Source organism: Marmota marmota, unplaced genomic scaffold (genome assembly GCF_001458135.2).
Source record: "Marmota marmota marmota unplaced genomic scaffold, marMar, whole genome shotgun sequence".
Lineage (NCBI taxonomy): Eukaryota > Metazoa > Chordata > Mammalia > Rodentia > Sciuridae > Marmota > Marmota marmota.
Window position 1 is genome coordinate 6,987,863 of NW_026000243.1, and position 20,134 is coordinate 7,007,996.

The window sequence follows — 20,134 nt, forward strand, 5'->3', positions numbered from 1 at the left end:
AAGTCATCCAGTCAAAGGGTCAAACAAAATGAAACTAGGAAGAAAAAGATAAGAAGGATAGAACAATCCAGGAGGTCCAAGGTGCAACTAAATAAAAATTTGAGGAAAGGGGTGGAATCAATAGGGCTGAATATGTTGAGGTTGACTTGGCTCATTGAGAGCTCAGGTCAGTGAATGACACAAAGATCACACCATAGCACATTTGTCATTTCAGAATACCAGAGATTGGGAAGAGAAGGAGGAATAAAACAGGACTGCACAAAAGATTAGGAATCAGACTGACTTTAGATTTATCAACAGCAGTGCCACTAAAACTGGAAGTAAGTCAAGAAAGATTAAAAACAGTCAGGAAGCCAGAGAAAATTGTAAGGAATTTTCAGGACAGATGACATCAAGATCAAGAATAATAGGTCTAGGGGCTGGGGATGTGGCTCAAGCAGTAGTGCGTTCGCCTGGCATGCGTGCGGCCCGGGTTCGATCCTCAGCACCACATACAAAGATGTTGTGTCTGCCGAAAACTAAAAAATAAATATTAAAAAATTCTCTCTCTCTCTCTCTCTCTCTCTCTCTCACACACACACACACACACACACACACACACACACACACACAAGAATAATGGGTCTAGATGAATCAGGGATCTGAAGGCCTGGAGGAGGATTGTCTTCATGTAGTGAAGCCATGAGCTGAGAATGTAGCTCAGTGATAGAGCACTCTCCTAGCAATCACTAAGCCCAGAATTGCATCCCCGGTACTTGTGTGTGTGTGTGTGTGTGTGTGTGTGTGTGTGTGTGTCTGTCTGTCCAGTAGATCACCTAGTACATCTGACTGTAGTGTAAGGAGTTCATGGTGTGTGAGTGTGTTTCAACAATTTCAGGGGAGAATAAGTAATCAGTACATGAGATATCAACAACATGTACTGATTAGTAATTCTCCTTGAAATTGTTAAGGAAATAGATGCTAAGAAAGGAATTCTAATTGCATTATGTGTTTATGTTAGAATAAGGGAAATAAGGAGTATGGATTTGACCAACAAACAAGTGAATGGATGAGTTTAAGGTGTAATAGTTAAAGAGTTGAAACCTTCTTAATAGCAGGTTGATAGATAATTTCTGGACTGAAATGGTACAAAAATACATGTTCAGAAATGTGGAGCTAAACAGACAGGGGAGGCCTTGAAGCTATGGAAGTAACTCCTCTGAGGAGTGTGCTCATATTGGATTGGAGGGCTGTTCTTCTAGTACATTGTTCGGGTCTTGTATTATATAAGTGGCTTTCTGGAGTCAATTGGCAAAGATTAAAATTTTAAAAACAAAATTTCCATCCTGTGTAAGTTTGTTTTGTTATTCTTTGTAGATCAGTGTGCAGATTAGTACAGTGTTGATGATTTAGAAATCACTGTTGTTCAATATTTCTTTAACTAAATCCCAAGGTTTTAGAGTGTAACAGTCAATTACTTGATTATAAATGACTGTGTATTATATTCTAGATGCTATTGCTGGATACAGAGGTTAGAAAAATAGGAACTTGTGTTCTTTTAAAAAATAAAGTTGTAGATGAACACAATACCTTTATTATTTAATTTTTATGTGGTGCTGAGGATTGAACCCAGTGTTTCACTAATGGTAGGCAAGCGCTCTGCCACTGAGCTATAACCCCAGCCCAGGAACTTGCATTCTAATGGTGGGCAATGGATACTACAAGTCAGTGAGCAAGGTAGTTTCCAGTTAATTGAGGAAATAAACCAAATGGGCCTTAAGATAGAGTCATCAGAAAACCTCTCAAATGATATGTGCTTGAGCTGAGTACTGAAAAGTGAGAATACACGTGCTTAGGGAAAATTTGTAGTATAGGGCCTGAAGATGAGTCACCCTGGTGTGGTTGCAGTATTAAGGGTGCTATTGAAGTGAGTGGGGTGATAGAGCAAGGCAGGGGCTGTGCCAGTGTCCTTTGCAAGCCATGCTAACAACCTTTTTTTTTTTTGTACGGGGTATCAAACTCAGGAGTGCCCTACCACTGAACTACATTTTGAGACAGGTTCTTGATAAATTGCATTGCTGAGGCTGGCCTCAAACTTGCCATCCTCTGCCTAATCCTCCCTCATCACTGGAATTATAGGAGTGCACCACCGCGCTCAGCATAAGGACTTAGAATCCTATGGAATGGAAGAGGAATGGGTTCTGACTTGTGGTGATTCAGAGTACTAAGGTGGAGACTGGATCCTGGAAGGCAAGAACTGGCTCATCTCACTGGTGGCCACCTGACAAACTGAACAAAAGTACTGTTGTACTTGCCACTGTGTGAGGTGTGTTTACCTATGTTCATACATGTTTATATCCTTATTCATTCTTTTTATTTGAATGCAGCTTTTCCTTCTGTTCTTTATGCATTTATTTAGTAATTAGATGGCTTTAACCCAGCAAGACTAATTAATGGCTAATGCAGTAAGCAGTAAACATACTGACTTGCAGCATACACTAGCCTTATTACTTTATTTTTTAAAGTTGCTGATAATTACAATAATGCACATGGGCATGGGTCCAAGACAGGAAGAATTATTGTCTGCAAGCAGATCTGGTGTGAGCTGATAATGCAGTCTACTTACTTTTAAATTTAAATGCTACATAAATCACAGGAAAGATGTCTTTTGACTTGCTTTGAACTTGGAGAGGGTAGAGTACTTTCATATTTTTGTTATTTTCACAGTTTTAATGGACATTAGTTAAAATGATTTGTTTTTATTTCCTTGAGGTCAGTATCTGAGTATTGCTTGCACCTACTAAAATGTTTAGCAGGATAACTATATAGAAATTGCCATTTGTATTTTAGATTGTCAGTTTCCTCCCTCTGTGCCTTGTGCAAATTATGTTGACAGATTTTCATCTTTTCTAGTTACAGACAAAACTACAGGTTATTCATTTAAGAATTCCTTGCCTTTCTGCATCACAGAACCTTAGAAATTAAGAGCTGTTTGTGGTTTCCAATATTTGGTTTTCATAGAATAAAGTTTTAGGTAGAGAAGGATGTTATTGCCAAATGCTAAATGTTATAAAATATTTTTTTAAAAACCAGACTGCTTATTTATGATTGCCATCATTTTATGAAAAACATTTTTTAAAAAAATTATTAAAAACATTTTTAATATAGAGCCAGGTGCAGTGGTGAATGCTTGTGATCCCAGCTACTCAAGAGGCTGAGGCAAGAGGTTCATAACTTTTAGGCCAGCCTGGGCAACTTAGACCTTGTCTAAAAATCATACAACATCAGACCAGGTAGCAGAGTGCTTATAATTTGAGAATATTACCAGGTTTGTGCTTAATATTCTGTAGAAAACCCTCCATCATAAAAATGTTTGTCATCTATGAAGCAATAAGAATGATTTAGAATGAACATATTTTATTGTTAGTATTTAATTGGTAGTCCTGCGTTACTTGAAATCATTTCACCCTTTTAAGGTTTAGGCCAATTCATCTTTGTACATTCTCCCCAGTCCTGCACATGCAAATGACTCGGGGGAGGGCAGGTACCGGGGATTGAACTTGGGCACTCGACCAGCAAGCCACATCCCCAGCCCTATTTTGTATTTTTATTTAGAGACAGGGTCTCCCTGTGTTGCCTGGTGCCTTGCTTTTGCTGTGTCTGGCTTTGAATTTGCAATTCTCCTGTCTCAGCCTCTTTGGCTGCTGGAATTACAGATGTGCGCCACCATGCCTGGCCAGCACGTACACCCACTTACTAGGTGGCCAGTAAGTACAAAGATTAAGCCTACATCACACCATTTAGATCATCTTATACTAAAATCTCCTGAGAACCTGATCTCTGCAGTTAGCATGCCTTGCAAAGAATGACAAATGACAGCTTTGCTACATAATCATAGTGAAATGTAGTTCAGTGAGGAAGAAGTCTTTATTTGCAAGATATGTTTCTCATGCATTAGAAGTTTTAGGAAAGTAAACTGTTGTTTGTTGTTGGATGAACCAAAGTCCAAAGTTAATATTGTAATTGTCTCACTGATTGAAATAAACGAAAATTTGGGTAGCACCATATTTGTGTTGCACAAAAGTAAACACTAAAGTGAAGAGCAATTCAGTAACTTCCGTGAGGTTGTTTAGCTAGTATGTAGAGGAAATATCCTTCAAGAAAATAAATTTAGAGAAATAATTTACATAGAGCTTCTTTATCACAGAAGTGTCTCAGTAGTGACTACGTATTCATTTGACTGCAGTTACCAGCCAGCAGGAAGGTGGGCCAGTCAGAAAATCAGCAGCTCCTAGTGCTTTTCTTTTAAATGGTAGGGCCACGTTAAATGTTCATGTAAACATTTGGTGACGGATTCTCATACCTTATGCATGTCTAGATTTAATAGGTAAAGAAGGAATGTCTAGTCTTTTAAACCCATTTCTTGTCATCATGGATTTTGGAGATGTATAGTCACATGGAGGCTTCATGTGCTCTTCACTTGAGTGCCTGTAATTTAAGCCCCATTCTGTGTAATTGCGGCCAAGAGAATTAAATCTTCAGGAGCCAGTTCAATGATGCTGGCTCTGTAGCACGCATTGTGTTTAGTGCTTCTGTGCATTATCTTAATTTAATCTCCACAAATAGGCCTGAGAGGAATAGGTATGTTAGTAGCCCTATTTTACAAATGAAGAAATCTAAAGCCCATTATTATGGCCACCAATGCTTGAAAAGTTCCTTCTGTGTGACAAGCACTATTTGAAACACTTCATCATCATTTTAGTAGAAGGAACAGGCTTAGAGAGATTAGGTGATTGCCATAGGTGGCATAGCTAGTCAGTGATGAAGCTGAAACTCAGTCATGGTTTGTATCTTAAAGCCATGTGCTTAGCTAACCCCTCATGCACTTCCTCTGAGGCACAAAGTGCAATGAAAAAAACAAAAAAACTACTGGCAGCCCAAGGTAATCCCTGGAGACTATACCCCTGGAAATCAGTTTCTGAGACTTCCTTTTTTATAATGACATTTGGGAAGAAACACAGGAACTAGTGAAAAATTCATTCGTGAGAATATGAGTAAACACTGTTCTGCATCCTTTTTTTAAATAAAAATATTTTATTGTCTACTTTTATTAACTTTATAAAAGTTATATTTAAAAGTTATTTATAAAAGACTTTTGACTCTCATCTCACACACAGTGAAAAGCAGACCTGTATTAAATCATGGTTCTTGGATCTTTACCAGTGAAATCCAGATGGACAAATTACAGTGTTCCTATAAAAAGCCTTGGAGACAGGCTAAGCCATTTTCAATCTTGGAAATGAAACCTCATTTATGCTTCAATATTTAAAGCTCTAATGAAAGCAGGGTTATTTGTATAAATTACTACCTCCGAAATAATGCCCAACAGCTGGTATACATCTGTATAAGAATAATGGCCTTTAATACTTGGAGTTTTTCCTATACACTTAATTTACCAATTTCTAATTAGAATTAAGTTCAAATGGAAAAAATAGGCCAAGCATTTTCAGTTGGTATAATGTAAACTATCCTTTTTTTTTTGGTACTGGTGTTCAACCCAGAGGTGCTTAACCGCTGAACCACATTCCCACCCCTTTTTATTTTTTGAGACACATATCAGTTGCTCAGCCTGGCCTTGAACTTGTGATCCTCCTGCCTCAGCTTCCTGGGTTGCTGAGATTTAGAGGTGTATGCCACCATGCCTGGCTCAAACTCCTTTTGTTGCCTAAACTTGAACATGCTTAACAAGACGCTATTCTGTCAGATAGTGGATTGAAATGTTTGAAGCCTGGAATTTATTTATTTATTTATTTACTTTTTGGTTGAACCCAGGGCCTCGCACATGCTAGGCAAGCTCTATTCCCTATCCCTTTCATTTTCTTTTGAGATAGGATGTCACTAAGTTGCATGTTGACCTTGAACTTTGGAATCCTGCCTCAGCTTCCATAGTAGATGGGTTTACAGGCATATATCACCAGGCCTGACTTGAAAGCCTGGGTTCCTCCCACTTAAAAAGTTTCCATTTTTTGCTGCTGAAGATACTCTAAAGTTTGTAGTCACTCTTTTTATAGCAACCAAGGTGAAATTTTTTTATGTTAAGCCCTGGATCAGAATTGTAATAGACCTCTAAAACAAAATTTAATTATATGTATTAGGATATGTGCCTGTGTGTTTGGAATAAACAACATGCTTTTCAGGTATTGAACCTGCTTTGGTTGCGCTTATTAGTTGCCTAATCTAAAAATGTGTTCTAGGGCCGGGGATGTGGCTCAAGTGGTAGCACGCTTGCCCGGCATGCGTGCGGCCCGGGTTCCATCCTCAGCACCACATACAAACAAAGATGTTGTGTCCGCCGAAAACTAAAAAATAAATATTAAAAATTCTCTCTCTCTCTCTCTCTCTAGACTCTCTCTCTTTAAAAAAAAAAGAACACATTTTTATTTTTATTTTTTATCAGTCCCTACCAGACATTTTATTTTGAACTAATTTTAGACTTTTAAATAAAAATGGCAAAGATACTACTGAGTTCCTTGTGCCTTTCATTAATGCTAACATCTTAAATAATTCAGAGCAATTATTTAAACAAACAAACAAACAAAAAAAACAGCCAGGTGTGGTGGCGCTGCGCCTGTAATCCCAGCAGATCTGGAGGCTGAGACAGGAGGATCACAAGTTCAAAGTCAGTCTCAGCAACAGCGAGGTGCTAACCAACTCAGTGAGACCCTGTCGCTAAATAAAATACAAAATAGGGCTGAGGATGTGGCTCAGTGGCCGAGTACCTCTGAGTTCAATCCCTGGTATCCCCCAACACTCCCCCCCGCCCCACAAAGAAAAAATTAGGAGAGTTACATTGGCCATTGGTACAGCTTATACAAATAATTGCTTCAGTTTCCCCACTTAAGTCCTTTTCCTATTCCAGGTTCCTGTCCAGGCTCCCACACTGCATTTACTTGTCATTTCTGCTTAGTCTTTTCTCTACTTGCAACCTCAGTGTTTTCTCATCAGTTGTTGTTGTTTTATGTTTTGGTTTTGTTTTGAACCTGGAGATGTAACCCAGGTCCTTATGCATGCTAGGCAAGCACTTTACCATTGAGCTATGTCCTCAACCCTTGATCAGTATTCTTGAATGTTTTATTGCTGGTACAGTTAACCTGTGTGTGTGTGTGTGTGTGTGTGTGTGTGTGTGTGGTCTTGGGGGTTTGAACCAGAGGTGCTTTACCACTTAGCTACATCCCCAGCCCTTTTTGTGACACAGGGTCTCTTTAAGTTGCTGAGGCTGGCTTCTAGCTTGTGATCCTCTTGCCTCAATTCCCCAAGTATCTGGGATTACAGGAATGTACTATTGTGCCTGGCAACATTGGTGTTCTGATGGGTGCCTGTACTCTAAAGTAATTGCATTTCCTTTTGTAATTTAGAAATACCTTGGGGAGGGAGGGAAGGGAAGGGAGAGGGTATGGGGGTAGGAAAGACGGTGGAATGAGTGGACATCATTACCCTAAACATGTATGAAGACACGAATGGTGTGACTCCACCAGAGATATGAAAAATTGTACTTTATATGTGTAATATGAATTGTAATGCATTCTGCTGTCATATATAACAAATTTAAATTTTTAAAAAAGAAATACTTTGGGGAAAATACTTTTAAAGTATGCTAAAAACAGGATTTATTTCACTTTATACAGTTAAGTAAATCTTTGTTGATGGTTTGTGGGCACAGATTAAGCCATTGTAGTTTATGAATCATGAAGTGTCTTTCAGCACTTGATTAAACAGGAATGAAAGTAGTATATAGGTTCTTCAAATCTTTTAATAGATTGCTCTTTACTGACTTTTTCTTTAACAAAAAAAGAAAGGCCTTTGTGTAGGAATGTTGCATCTTTTTCAGTCATGAACCTCAAGTGGTACCTAGGCCCGTGAAGGCCTTTTTCATTAGTGTTTATTAGAACTGGAACTGTGTTGACTTGCCTTCAGAGGGTGGAGCATGTCTGTAAATCAGTGCCTTCCCATCCAGGAAAACATGGTTCTACCCTAAGTAGTAGGATAGAACCCTGCTCTTTGGAATATGTTCTCTTTACAGTAGTTTGCATTTTCACAAACCCTGTAGCTGATTTTATTCTGGGGCAGTAGCTTTAGTGAGGGTAGAAATAACTCAGCCTGTATGCTGGCTTTTGGGTGGGAGGGCTAGTGAGGTCCTGAGTGTATGTATAAAGGGAGAAGTAGGGATTAGGTGGCCCCAGTAGCAGTGTCTTTTGAAGCGGTGATTAAAGGACCTGATTTATCATAGGTTCAGATTCAGATTTATCATATTTACATACTTATTGCTTAAAGTTATTTCAGGGTTTCAACCAAGTTACTAGAAGCAGTTTTTACCAAGTTGAATTTTGTCCTTGGATAGCTAAACTCTTTTCCCCAAGCTAAATTAATAAAATGGAATTTCTTATTAAGAATGAATTATTAAGTAAAGTGGAAGCACTGGCTAGGAAAGCAATTGATGCAATTTGTTTTCAAAGCCTTAAAAGTGCTGCAATGTGCATAGATCACAAAGACTGGCTTAAGTGCCAACACATGGGGCATTAATTTTCTTTCATGGAGGATTCCAGGTTCACAGGAGCTCAGAAATGCTGACTTGGCAGCGAAATCCCATTTGTAACATGTTAGATTAGGAAACAGATTGATTTATATGTTGATGTAATGGATCAAGGCACAGTCTGTGCCTAAGAAAATGGAAAGCACATTAAATAAGAGCATTTTCAAAGGAGTCTAAATGTTATAGAAAAAGTTACCCTATCATACACTAGGTAAGGATGGGGTGTGTTTGATTAGTTGATTCCTAGACATGGTCCGCAGAGGCTTTTTATATTTCAGATGATACCTTCTTGAGAGTCTCTCATAACCACAAGGATTAATCTTTCTGAACTCAGAAGTGAATCACTATAGCTTATTAGCTGTCTGGATTGATTCCAGTTACTCTCCTTTTTCTTGGTGGTAACTGATGTGAGGATCTGTTGCTGCTTATCTCTTCTTCCTGTTGCTTTAACCTCTGGTATTTTAGATTCTCTTTAGAGATGATAATGCTGACCATTTCAGTGCAGAGATCAAATGCACTTACTACTGATGTATTGACCTCCGTGGTTGACTCATAAACTGAACATTTATACTGTTGGAACTCTTGTGGTCTTATAGCCAACAACCATAATGAGTAACATGTGGAACATAATCTTTGGTGCTGATGAATGGTTGCCTGCACTAAATTTGACCACTTCAGTACTGTGGCTTGGGTGAGCTCATATAACAAATTGACACTTGTTTCTTACCTGTATCAGTTTTAGAATTTAAGGTATAAATGTTCTCTGCATTCCCCTCTATTATTTTTGGGGATTGACTGGGGATTAGACTCAGCCACTCAACCACTGAGCAACATCTCCAGCCCCATTTTGTATTTTATTTAGAGACAGGGTCTCACAGAGTTGCTTAGCGCCTTGCTTTTGCTGAGCTGGCTTTGAACTCAGAATCCTCCTGCCTCAGCCTCCTGAGCTGATGGGATTACAGGTATGTGCCACCATACCTGATCCTCTGTTACTCTACCACAAATCCTATTCAGTAGCTGTGTTGTTTAATGTTGAAAGTATACAAAGCCATAGAGAGAATTTAGGAAACACTGCTTAGAATCTTTTGCTAGTTTATTTGTAGTAAATTCAGGAAACATATCCCTCTGACCTTTCGTTTGACTTTCTCATATAACGTTTGTCATGTTTTAGATTTTCTTCATTTATTTCTATCTGGGCATTTCAAGTAGGGAAATAAAGAACTTAGGAAGAGTACTGGTTTTGCCTTTATCCCTGTATGTACCCATATTCTTCTGTATCATAATCCAGGTTTCTAGCCACAGTTCTTAGTTATGGATCACAAAAGAAGAGCCTTCTCTCCTTTTTGTCATTCTTTTGGGGGTGAGATGCAGGGCCTCCCTCATGCTAAGCAAGCTCTGTACGACTGAGCTACACTCTAAGCCCAAAAGAAGCCCTTCCTTTTGGTTCACATCTTGAACTTCATTTTAAGAATTAAACACATTTGTCTTGTGCATCCTCTGTACCTTTTAATGATTTGTTTACCTTAAACACATTGTTTGAATTTATAGTATTCCCTATAATTAAGTATGTGTTACTTTCTTTAGATAGCTTTAATTTTTTTCCCTTCTTTCAAGGAAGCAGGAATTCACATCAGTCTGTAAGCTTCATATGCAGTTTTACTGAAGGCATAGAACCTAGGGTCTTCTCTTTTAATAAATGATTGTTGATCACAGCAGGACTACAATCAGTTTAATTAATAAGGGTGCTAATTGTTGGATTTAATTGCAGTGTTTTCCAACCTTGATAGATCTTGACAACATTTTAATTCCAAATTAGCTTTTTCAACAGATATTTGTGTTTCCTTCTCCTGAGTGGAAAGGAGGTTGATTTTAATAAGCTCTGTTCTATTTTATTAGCAATTGTTGCTTATTTCGTACTATACCTAATTTATAAATTAAACTTTATCATAGGTGTGTGTGTATGCATACAAAGAATATTATTCATCTGCTAGTAGAACACATCCCTGCAGATAAAGGTGGACAGCTGTAATAATAGATGCACTCCTGTGCTTGTTTCTTTGCAGGAGGCTTACCACCATAATTCCTAAATGGTATTTCCTGTCTGTAATTTCTGAGATTACTAATAGTTAATATCTGGTCACAAAACAAGAGGCTACTGACCAAAGACTTTATGGAATATTTGATTATTGTTGGATAAAAATAGTTCATGGAATCCCTTTTGTTTTAAAAGAGTTGATCTTCCTGCCTGCCTGCCTGCCTGCCTGCCTGCAGTGTTAGTGATTTAACCCAAGGCCTCTCTACCAATGAGCTACATCCCCAGCCTTTTTTTTTTTTTTTTTTAATTCCTTTGAAATAGGTCTTGTTAAGTTGCCAAGGCTGGGCTTGATCTTGTGACTCTTCTGCCTCATCCTCTTTAGTTGCTGGAATCTACAGACATGTAATGAAGAATGGACTAGAAGGAAATAAGAATGTAAGCAGGGAAATGCCTCAGGAAGTCAGAGGTGCACAGTCCAAAGAAGGAGAATGGTAGCTTGGGTCAACTCAGCTAAGATAGGTCTTTCTGTGTTGCCCAAGCTGGCCTCAAACTCCTGGGCTTGTGCAGTCCTTCTGCCTCAACTTCCCAAGTAACTTGAGCAGTAGACACAAATTTTTCCCAGCTCAGGAATTCCCTTTTGGTATTGTTTCCATAAATGATGCCACCACATATTGAGTAATGCAGACTATGGTACTTGGTTTTGCATCACTGTAATAAGATATCTGAGATAAGCAAACTAAAAAGAGGAAAGGATTATTTTGGCTCATTTTAGAGGTTTCAGAATATGGTTAGTTGGGCCCTGTTCTTTTGGGCCTGTGGCATGGCAGAACATTATGGTAGGACTGCATGGCAGAAGAAATTGTTCACCTCATAGTGGCAGGGATCCCAGTGTCTTTTTAAAGGCATGCCCCCAGTGACCTAGCTTCCTCCCACTAGGCCCCACCTCCTAAAGGTTCCACCACTTTGCAGTAACACTACAGGCTGGTCACTAAATTTTCAATACATAGGCCTTTTACGGGATGATGGAGATCTAAATAGTGACACAAGCCAAATTTTACATCTTCCTCTTCCTCCATATTTAATCTATCTTCAGGACTTACTTATTTTCCTTTTGTCCTCTAGAATCTCTGTGCTTACTTTAGCCCAAGCTACCATCATCCTTTTGTACTGTGCACCTCTGACTTTCTGAGGAAATTTCTTTGTTTACACTCTGCTTTCCTTTTAATCATTCTTCATATTGCAACCAGGAAAAGCAACAGAGTTACATATTGAAAGTAGTAACTTTGTCCTTAAAATCTCTCAACACTTCTAGTGAAGTAGACAAATTCTTGGGCTGGGGTTGTACCTCAGTGGTAGAGTGCTTGTCTAGCACATTTGAGGCACTGGGTCTTATCCTCAGCACCATATAAAAATAAATAAATTAAATAAGGGTATCATGTTCATCTGTAACTAAAAAAATTTTTTTTAAAAGACTGAAATTTTTTCCATCTACAGATTGTCTAGAACTATTTCTGCATTCCACTCTACCTTTTCTCTACCTCATGGTCTACATTTTCTCCATGGGAGATGCTCAAAGCTCTGCTCAAGCCTCACTTTTTTTTTCCAGGAAGATTCTTTGATCATCTTTCTATTGAAGATTGGGTCAGATACCTTTTTATTATTATTTTTTTAAATTTTTTTTGTAGTTGTAGATGGACAGAATGCCTGTATTTATTTTTATGTAGTGCTAAGGATCAAACCCAGTGCCTCACACATGCTAGGCTAGCACTCTGCCATTGAGATGACCTTTTTGTATATTTTCTGAGCACTCTTCTCTTTTCCTTCTTAGAACTGGGAATGTAATCACACATTTTTGTGTGAATTTTGACTTCGTGTATTACATCAGAAACAGAGAGTGGGGCCATGACTTCTTGTTTATCCTTGTGTGCTAAGCATTAAGCACATTGCCTTCAAAATAATTGCTCAATAAAATTTTTATTGTTGTATGTGTGAATTAAGTAAAATCACTGGAACTTGAGCCATTCTCTATTTTGTGACTTATTATATTGAAGAAGTGAATAGATTTGCTTGTAGTAGGGCAGGTACAGTCAGGTTTCTTAGGTTACAAGTATCCCAGGTTGAAACTGGGGTCTGGATTTCTAATTGACCTTTCTCTTTAGCCAAAGATGTCCAGAGGTCATTTTAAAATTCTGGATCTCCTCCTGTGGAAAGGGTTTGTATATGAAGATAAAAATAGTAAATAACAAAGTTTATCAAAAGATCAGTTTTGTCACAAACCACTGAATGACTGTGCTGCCACCCTCTTTGGAGTAAACCTGGACTTTCCCCCCACCCCACTCTTTGGTAGGCTCTTGCAGCCAATGCTGGAACAGGATTTGCTGTTGCAGAGCCACAAATTGCAATGTTCTGTGGGAAGTTAAATATGCATGTGAACATCCAGACTGGGAAATGGGAACCTGACCCAACAGGCACCAAGAGCTGCTTTGGAACAAAAGAAGAAGTTCTTCAGTACTGTCAGGAGGTAAGATTGTTGCCAGGCAGTTAAAACTTACCCCACCCCTGGGGTCAGGATTGAATTTGTTTACCTTGGAAATAGATATGATGCCAATAACTGGAGCCCAGGCCTTTTGCTTCTAAATGTCTGGTATGACTGAGGTCTCTCAAAGGCTTTGCCTGTGTATGCTGTGAGGTCTCAGTCCTTTCCAGAAGGAATACTCCAGAAACTTGGCAAGTGCTGTAGAAGCAGAGCTTGCTACTTTTGTCTACCTACCAGTCTTGGGAAGATGGAAAGCAAAATATCATGTGTATGTCTGCTTGTTTTCTACTTGCTAATAGAAAGTCACCAGTATTGTAATTGATCATCTCATATCTGAAGTCAGCTTCCCTTTTGGTCCAAAGAGAAAAGGTCGTTCAAAGAAAATGAGATGCTTTAACTTACCAAGGCCAACATATAGGGCCAGGAATGAAATTTTGTTCTGTATTTTTAACAGATACTTCCATAGACTTGCCTTACCTAAAGAGTTTCATGAACTCAGTGATTTACTCATGCCCTGTAGAGGAACTTGATATCCAGTTGGATTTGTTTTGGGATAAAAGCCTGCTGCTTTTGTTTGTCCTTAAATACAGATTCCTTTTTAAAAGAGAATGCATGGGAGCAGTCAGAAATGTAACCTGTCAAAGGAAAACTAATAGTTTATGTCTTTTTTATATGGTGACTTTAGTTTGAACCACAGGGGTGGTGGAGTGAAACTTTATGTAGGATAAGATTAGAGCCTGAGTAAACTTAAATACTTATCCTAACTTGAAAGTGCATGTCCATCTGCAGGTCAATTTATTGTATGTGCATGTTTTTGTTTTTGTGTTTGTTTTTTTCCTTAACAGATTTATCCAGAACTGAAGATCACAAATGTGATGGAAGCAAACCAGCCTGTCAGTATTGACAATTGGTGCCGGAGGGACAAAAAACAGTGCAAGAATCACATTGTTATACCTTTCAAGTGTCTTGGTAAGTGTTTTGAGTTACTTTTGACATCTCCCTCATCTTTAAATTTAACTTTTTCTAGACATAACAGTGAAGTATCTGCATCTGTTAAGATGAACTTACGAGGGAATTTGTCCTTTGGATAGGCAGCACTTTCCTATGTTGGTGGTTGACTTATCAGTGATTACTAACTGCCTTTTCCATTGTAGGTGTTTTCAGTCTCTAGAGTAAGAGTACTGCCCAAGAGCAGTTCAGCTTTTCCCTCACATTAACAGTTTGAAATTAGTGTTTTACAATGATAGTAGAGAGTGGTGATAGTAGAAAGTAGTCCAAGGAAAAGAGTCTTTGTCTCCCTTACTTGAACTGCATTTGTACTGTTAGATTAGACTTCTGGTAGTGTTCGGGAGAAGGAAAAGTGACTCATGGTAAGTACAGGTGCCAGGGCCAGATGCTATGGAACCCACCATTCTTATGGGTTTGGGGCTTACTGAGGTGTTTATGACTCCATTGATGGCATTAGCATTTGGAGCCAACTAAATAAAGCTGTGATAGTATATTATTCAGCAACAGTGTTAGTGAGTAGTCATCCTAACCATTCCTCATCTGACACATTCCATATTTGGTCATAGATGATTAAAGGGACAAAAAATGGGTTTAAATGATTCATGATAATTGTGTGTGTGTGTGTGTGTGTGTGTGTGTGTTTTGCTGGGAATTGAACCCAGGGCCTTGTGCAGGGGAGGCAAGCACTCCACCGATTGAGCTATATCCCCAGCCCAGATCCATGATAATCTTAACATAAATTTGGCATCAACAGTTACATCCTGAGGAGTTCTGTAGATACATCTATTTTGAGCTGTCAGTTAAATTTATTTCCCTCCCTCTCTTTAAAACATTTCCTTAAACTACAGACAGCAGCAGAGTAGAATGCTATTTTTCTTTGCCTAACATCCAGCAAGCAAATAATAGGAAGAATCAGCACTTGAAGGAACAGTATTTAAAATACTGAGCAATTAACTTAGTTTTAAGAGCACTCAGTAGGGGGAAAGAGGGACAGTGTGCATGCTTTAACATTTACTTTAAAACTGAGCATCTTGCAGTAGTGTGAAACTTGTCAAAATTTTTGTATGATGCATTTTAAGGATATTCTTTCCTTCCATTTGACTCTGGGAAATCTCGGCCTATGAGGTTTCATTCATCATCTGTAACATTTTCAACTAAAAGTGAAACATGATAAACATAAATGTGTGTGTGTATATGTGTGTTGCCATGCTGAATATTGTACCCAGGGCCTTATGCATTCTGGGCAAGCACTCGACCTCTAAGCTACATCCCCAGGCTAAGAGATTATTTTTGAATATTTGTGGACAATAAATAGAAAGTACTTAAAATTATTTCTTTTGCATCCTTACCCCTAAAGATTTTGCATTCTAATCTTCCTATTTGTTCTTGTTAATTGCCAGCTTTACTGTACAGGTAGACTTCCAAGTGAACCTGGGACCTATGATTCTTCTATTATCATTTATCTCCCCATATCCATTTCAGTTTTCTTTTTTTTTTTTTAAACCATGGATTAAATACAGGGCCACTTAACCACTGAACCACATCCCCAGCCTTTTGAGACAGTATCTCATTAGGTTGCTTAAAACCTTACTCAGTTGCTGAAGCCAGTTTTGAACTACTGATCCTCCTGCCTCAGCCTCCTGAACTGCTGGGATTATCAGCCACCATGCCCGTCCCATTTCAGTTTTCAAGTCAGCTTGATTTTTACCTCTTATATATGGCTTATATCCATGATTCCAGGATTTGCAAGAAACTAAAAAGGACATATTTTATTTGCAGGATATATTTTATTTGCAAGGGAAACGTGACATATGCCAGATGTTCTTCAGACTGTTATCTGGAGGTAGTTTTATTTCAACATTATTTATCTTGTGAAAACTTCATATCTTTATGAAGCTGTGTTCTCAGTGATTCCTGTGGAAAAAAGCAAGCATACCAGTAAAATCACTTTAGAAGAAGAAACAAGGGCCATGATATTCAGTCTGATTGCAGTGTGGAGGGAGTTGTGCAGTGCCCAAAATGCACTTAATGGTTGGACACAGACACTTATTTAGTTTGTTTTTTGACCTAACTACTTATCTTTAATGTGTTTTTTAGTTGTACATGGATACACAATACCTTCATTAATTAATTATTTTTTGAATGTGGTTCTGAGACTCAAACCCAGTGCCTCACACATGCAAGGCAAGCATTCTACCACTGAGCTACAGGCCCAATCCCTCTTTAAGTATTTTTTTGGCCTAGGGGTGCTATGAAAAAATTGAGATACTTGGGGTGCTGTGAGTTGAGGAAATTTGTAAATTTCTGGATTATGTCCTCCATCAGATTCTCACTGCTCTAACTCAGGCTTTGGTCACTTCTTGTCTCCATCATGACAGAAGCTTCCACATATTTCTCTGTTCTGTCGTCCAGTCTGTTGCCCTTATGGTGATTCAAAGTGAAAATAAAGTTATGTCTCTCCTGTATGTAAAACTCTTTAGCATCTCTTCTTAAAATAATTTTGAAATTTCTTAGTATGGCTTTAAAACTCCATAAAATGTTGGGCACAGTGGTGTATATCTGTAAATTCAGCTACTTAAGAGGGTGAGAGAGGAGGATCATAAGTTTAAGACCACCTTGAGCAAGTTAGTGAGACCCTATCTCAAAAGGAAAAGGGCTGGAGGTGGAGCTCAATGGTAGAGTAACTATACCTGAGGCCCTGGATTCATTTCTTAGTACAAAATAAAAATAAAAATAAAAATCACCTTCCATAATTTGCTGAACCTTGACTTTAACACTGCCTTGTTATCTACCACTTCTTGTTCCATGCTTCATTTAGTGTATGCATTTTTTTTTAAAGTACAACATCCATTGCTTTTTTTTTTTTAACATTTATTTTTTTTTTTAGTTTTCGGTGGACACAACATCTTTGTCTGTATGTGGTGCTGAGGATCAGAACCTGGGCTGCATGCATGCCAGGCGAGCGCACTACCGCTTGAGCCACATCCCCAGCCCATAGTGTATGCATTTTTGAGAGGAATGTCACAGAATTTTGTGACATTGTATTAGCAGTTGTGTGATGTCAATTTGTTGTGTTATCCTTGATCATGTTTACCTGCTGGCTAAGATGCTGTTTTGGTTTGGATATGAGATGTTCTGTTAATGCAATCAAGTGATTGAATTATGAGAGTCTGTCCTAGTTTGAATGGACTGACTGGGTGGGTAACCATAGGCAGGTGGGACATGGCTGAAGGAGCTATGTTACTGGGCTTGTGCCCCCTTCTATCTCCTCTATCTGCTTCCTGGCTACCATGAGGGAAGCAGCTTCCCTTCATCACACATTTCCCATGATATGCTGCCTCACTTTGGACTGAGACCTCTGAAACTGTAAGCCCCAAATAAGCTTTCCCTCTAACTATTTTTTTGTAGGGTACTTTGGTCATAGGGATGCGAAAGCTTAACTAAAACAGATGGTTTTAGATTTCAGTTATTTTATATGTATTCATTTTCCAGATTTGATCTGTGGAAACCATTTTATGCTGTTTTCCTGTATCCTTTTAACATATCCCTGTCTTTCTTTGAGGGCTTACTTGCCTGGTACAAAAGATCTCTAAGTGCATTCTGAATTTTCCTTTGCCCATGCCTGGAGTAAGCCATTTCTTCTTTGATTTCTTAATGGGACTGGTAGCAGTGTTCAGGATTTGGGGTCCTGGGATCTGGGCATTAGGAATGCTTACTGCTGCCAAGGGTGTTGTTGCTTCTAGGTGCACTCAATAAACGAAGCTAAGAAATATATGTATGTATTACATGTCCAGATGTACAAAAATCTGCATTGCCTTATTGACCTGTGAGTGCATATTAAACCCAGTGAGCTGGATGCTATGGTGCATGCCTATAATCCCAGCAGTTGGGGAGGTTGAGACAAGAGGATTGTGAGTTTGAAGCCAGCCTCATCAAAAAAGCAAGGCACTAAGTAACTTAATGAGACCCAGTCTCTAAATAAAATACAAAAAGGGCTGGGGATGTGGCTCAGTGGTCCAGTGTCCTTGAGTTCAATCCCTGGGAACCACCCCCTGCCCCTCTCTGTCCCCCAAAACAAACTAACAACAACAACAACAACAACAAAAGGCTTCAAAGTGATAGCTCAAATTCCTGTATTCTCAGTATATTTTCTTCTTTGCCTGCTATTCCCACAACCAAATCTTGGCTTTTTTAAAAATTGGGTTTGTTGAGGTATAATTCACATGCTATACAATTTACTCATTTAAAAGTATGCAGTTTGACTGGAGATGGTTGCACGTACTTATAATCCTGTGACTCAGGAAGCAGAGGCAGGATGATTGAAAGTTCCAGGCTCTGTGAATGTAGCTCAGTGGTGAAGTGTCCCTGGATTCAGCCCTCCCCAGCCCAAGTTAAAAAAAAAAAAAAAAAATGAATGCTATATGTTGAAAGAGAGATTGCAATAGGGTGGTTGGCTTAAATCCTGAAATCTCCTTTAATATATTGCTGCCTAGCAAATCCAAAGCATAGGCCAGCCAGAGGAAGGGTGAAGAAATGGGGAACTGGGGAAGACAAGCTATGTATATATTGATTGGGTGCCTTTATTAATTGATTTGGATATCACAGTGTTCTTACCTCTGTTTCTGGGCACTATTTTTGTTTGCTTGTTATTGTTTTTATTGGGTAGTATATATCTTTTTTTCTTTTCTCTCTCTCTCTTTTTTTTTGGGGGGGGGGGTACCAGGGATTGAACCCAGGGTTGCTTAACAGCCCAGCCTTTTTTTATATCTTATTTAGAGATAAGTTCTTACTGAACTGCTTAAGGCCTCAGCCTCCCAAGCCTCTGGGATTACAGATGTGTGCCATTGAGCCTGACTGCTAGGTAGTATCTTTATTACAGTTGATTAAGTTACTGACAGTGTTCATAATAAGTCCAGGGTTGGATTGTCTGAAGTTTTATGATGCCGCATATCTATCAGTGTGGCTCTTTTAAATGTTGTATAGTAAATTTGGTGAGAAGGAACAGTTGAATAATCTTCTCCCTCCTCAACATGAACCTTGTATCTTACATTACTACTGCCTCCTGGTTATCTATAATATATATAGACAACCTACCACTATATATATATATATATATATATATATATATATATAATCTACCACTGAGATTATATATACACACACACGTACACATATACATACATACATACATGATAATAGTGACCCAAGTAGGACAGAGTAGGTGATGTGTGAAGAAGCAAAACTGACACCTGGGGATATAACTCAGTGGTAGAGCACTTGCTTACCTTGTATGAGGTCCTGAGTTCAATCCTCAGTACTTGGGGGTGGGAATGGGGGGCGGTTTAAAAAAAAAAATGCAGCAAAATTGTAGGTACTGGTGGTGGTGGGGAGTTTAGTCATCTCCGACATTTGCATGTGTACTGACTCCTGTACTAAAGAAGAGAGTTTTATAAGTTCATGACTGATTTTGTTTTGGGTTATATTTGGATGGAGATTTGGACAGGGAATGCTACTGCACTGGAAAGACTACCAGAAAAATTCCCATTTAATAACTAAATCAAAACCAGTCTCAGAGGCTTTGAGATGCAGTCTTCAGCAGTTGTAGGTAGGTTGCAGTAACTTGCTTTTCATTGTAGGTGTTCCTTTGCAAGTCCTGTAGTCTTTGAATTCACAGTGGCCCCAAACATTATCTCTGTTGACAGTGTGGACCCTTGTGCTAGGTGAATGTTTCTGCTTGGATCCTTCAGTTCTTGGAGCACTCTTTACCTCAGAGATATCTACCAAAGATGGCTCCTACTTATTGCTTTAGGCAGTTTTCTTCCACCTGGGCAGTATCCTCCAAGAGTTCCATAAATGTATTCCTTTCCAGCTGGAGAGTACTTTTGCTGTAGGTTTATTTACACACGTGGATGTTAGTGTTGGGGGCTTTCCTGAGTAGATAAACAGCCTTTGTTTTTCTTTTTATTTTTTTTAAATTTTTATTGTT

At 38.7% G+C, this 20,134-nt stretch overlaps 1 protein-coding gene across 4 annotated transcripts in view; it reads left to right on the forward strand.

Moving 5' to 3' along the window:
- Positions 1–6,674: 6,674 nt before the first annotated feature.
- The window catches only part of Aplp2 (amyloid beta precursor like protein 2), a 44,189-nt gene continuing 30,729 nt past the window's right edge, over positions 6,675–20,134 (forward strand). For 3 of the 4 annotated variants that reach the window (XM_015499046.2, XM_015499047.2, XM_015499048.2), the window contains exons 1-2: positions 12,952–13,125; positions 13,986–14,109. In XM_015499046.2, the coding sequence (XP_015354532.1) occupies positions 13,006–13,125; positions 13,986–14,109 (244 nt within the window). In that variant the 5' untranslated portion in view covers positions 12,952–13,005. Of the gene's footprint in view, positions 6,680–12,951; positions 13,126–13,985; positions 14,110–20,134 lie in introns of those variants that run through there. The other variant, XM_015499045.2, reaches the window with a different exon arrangement.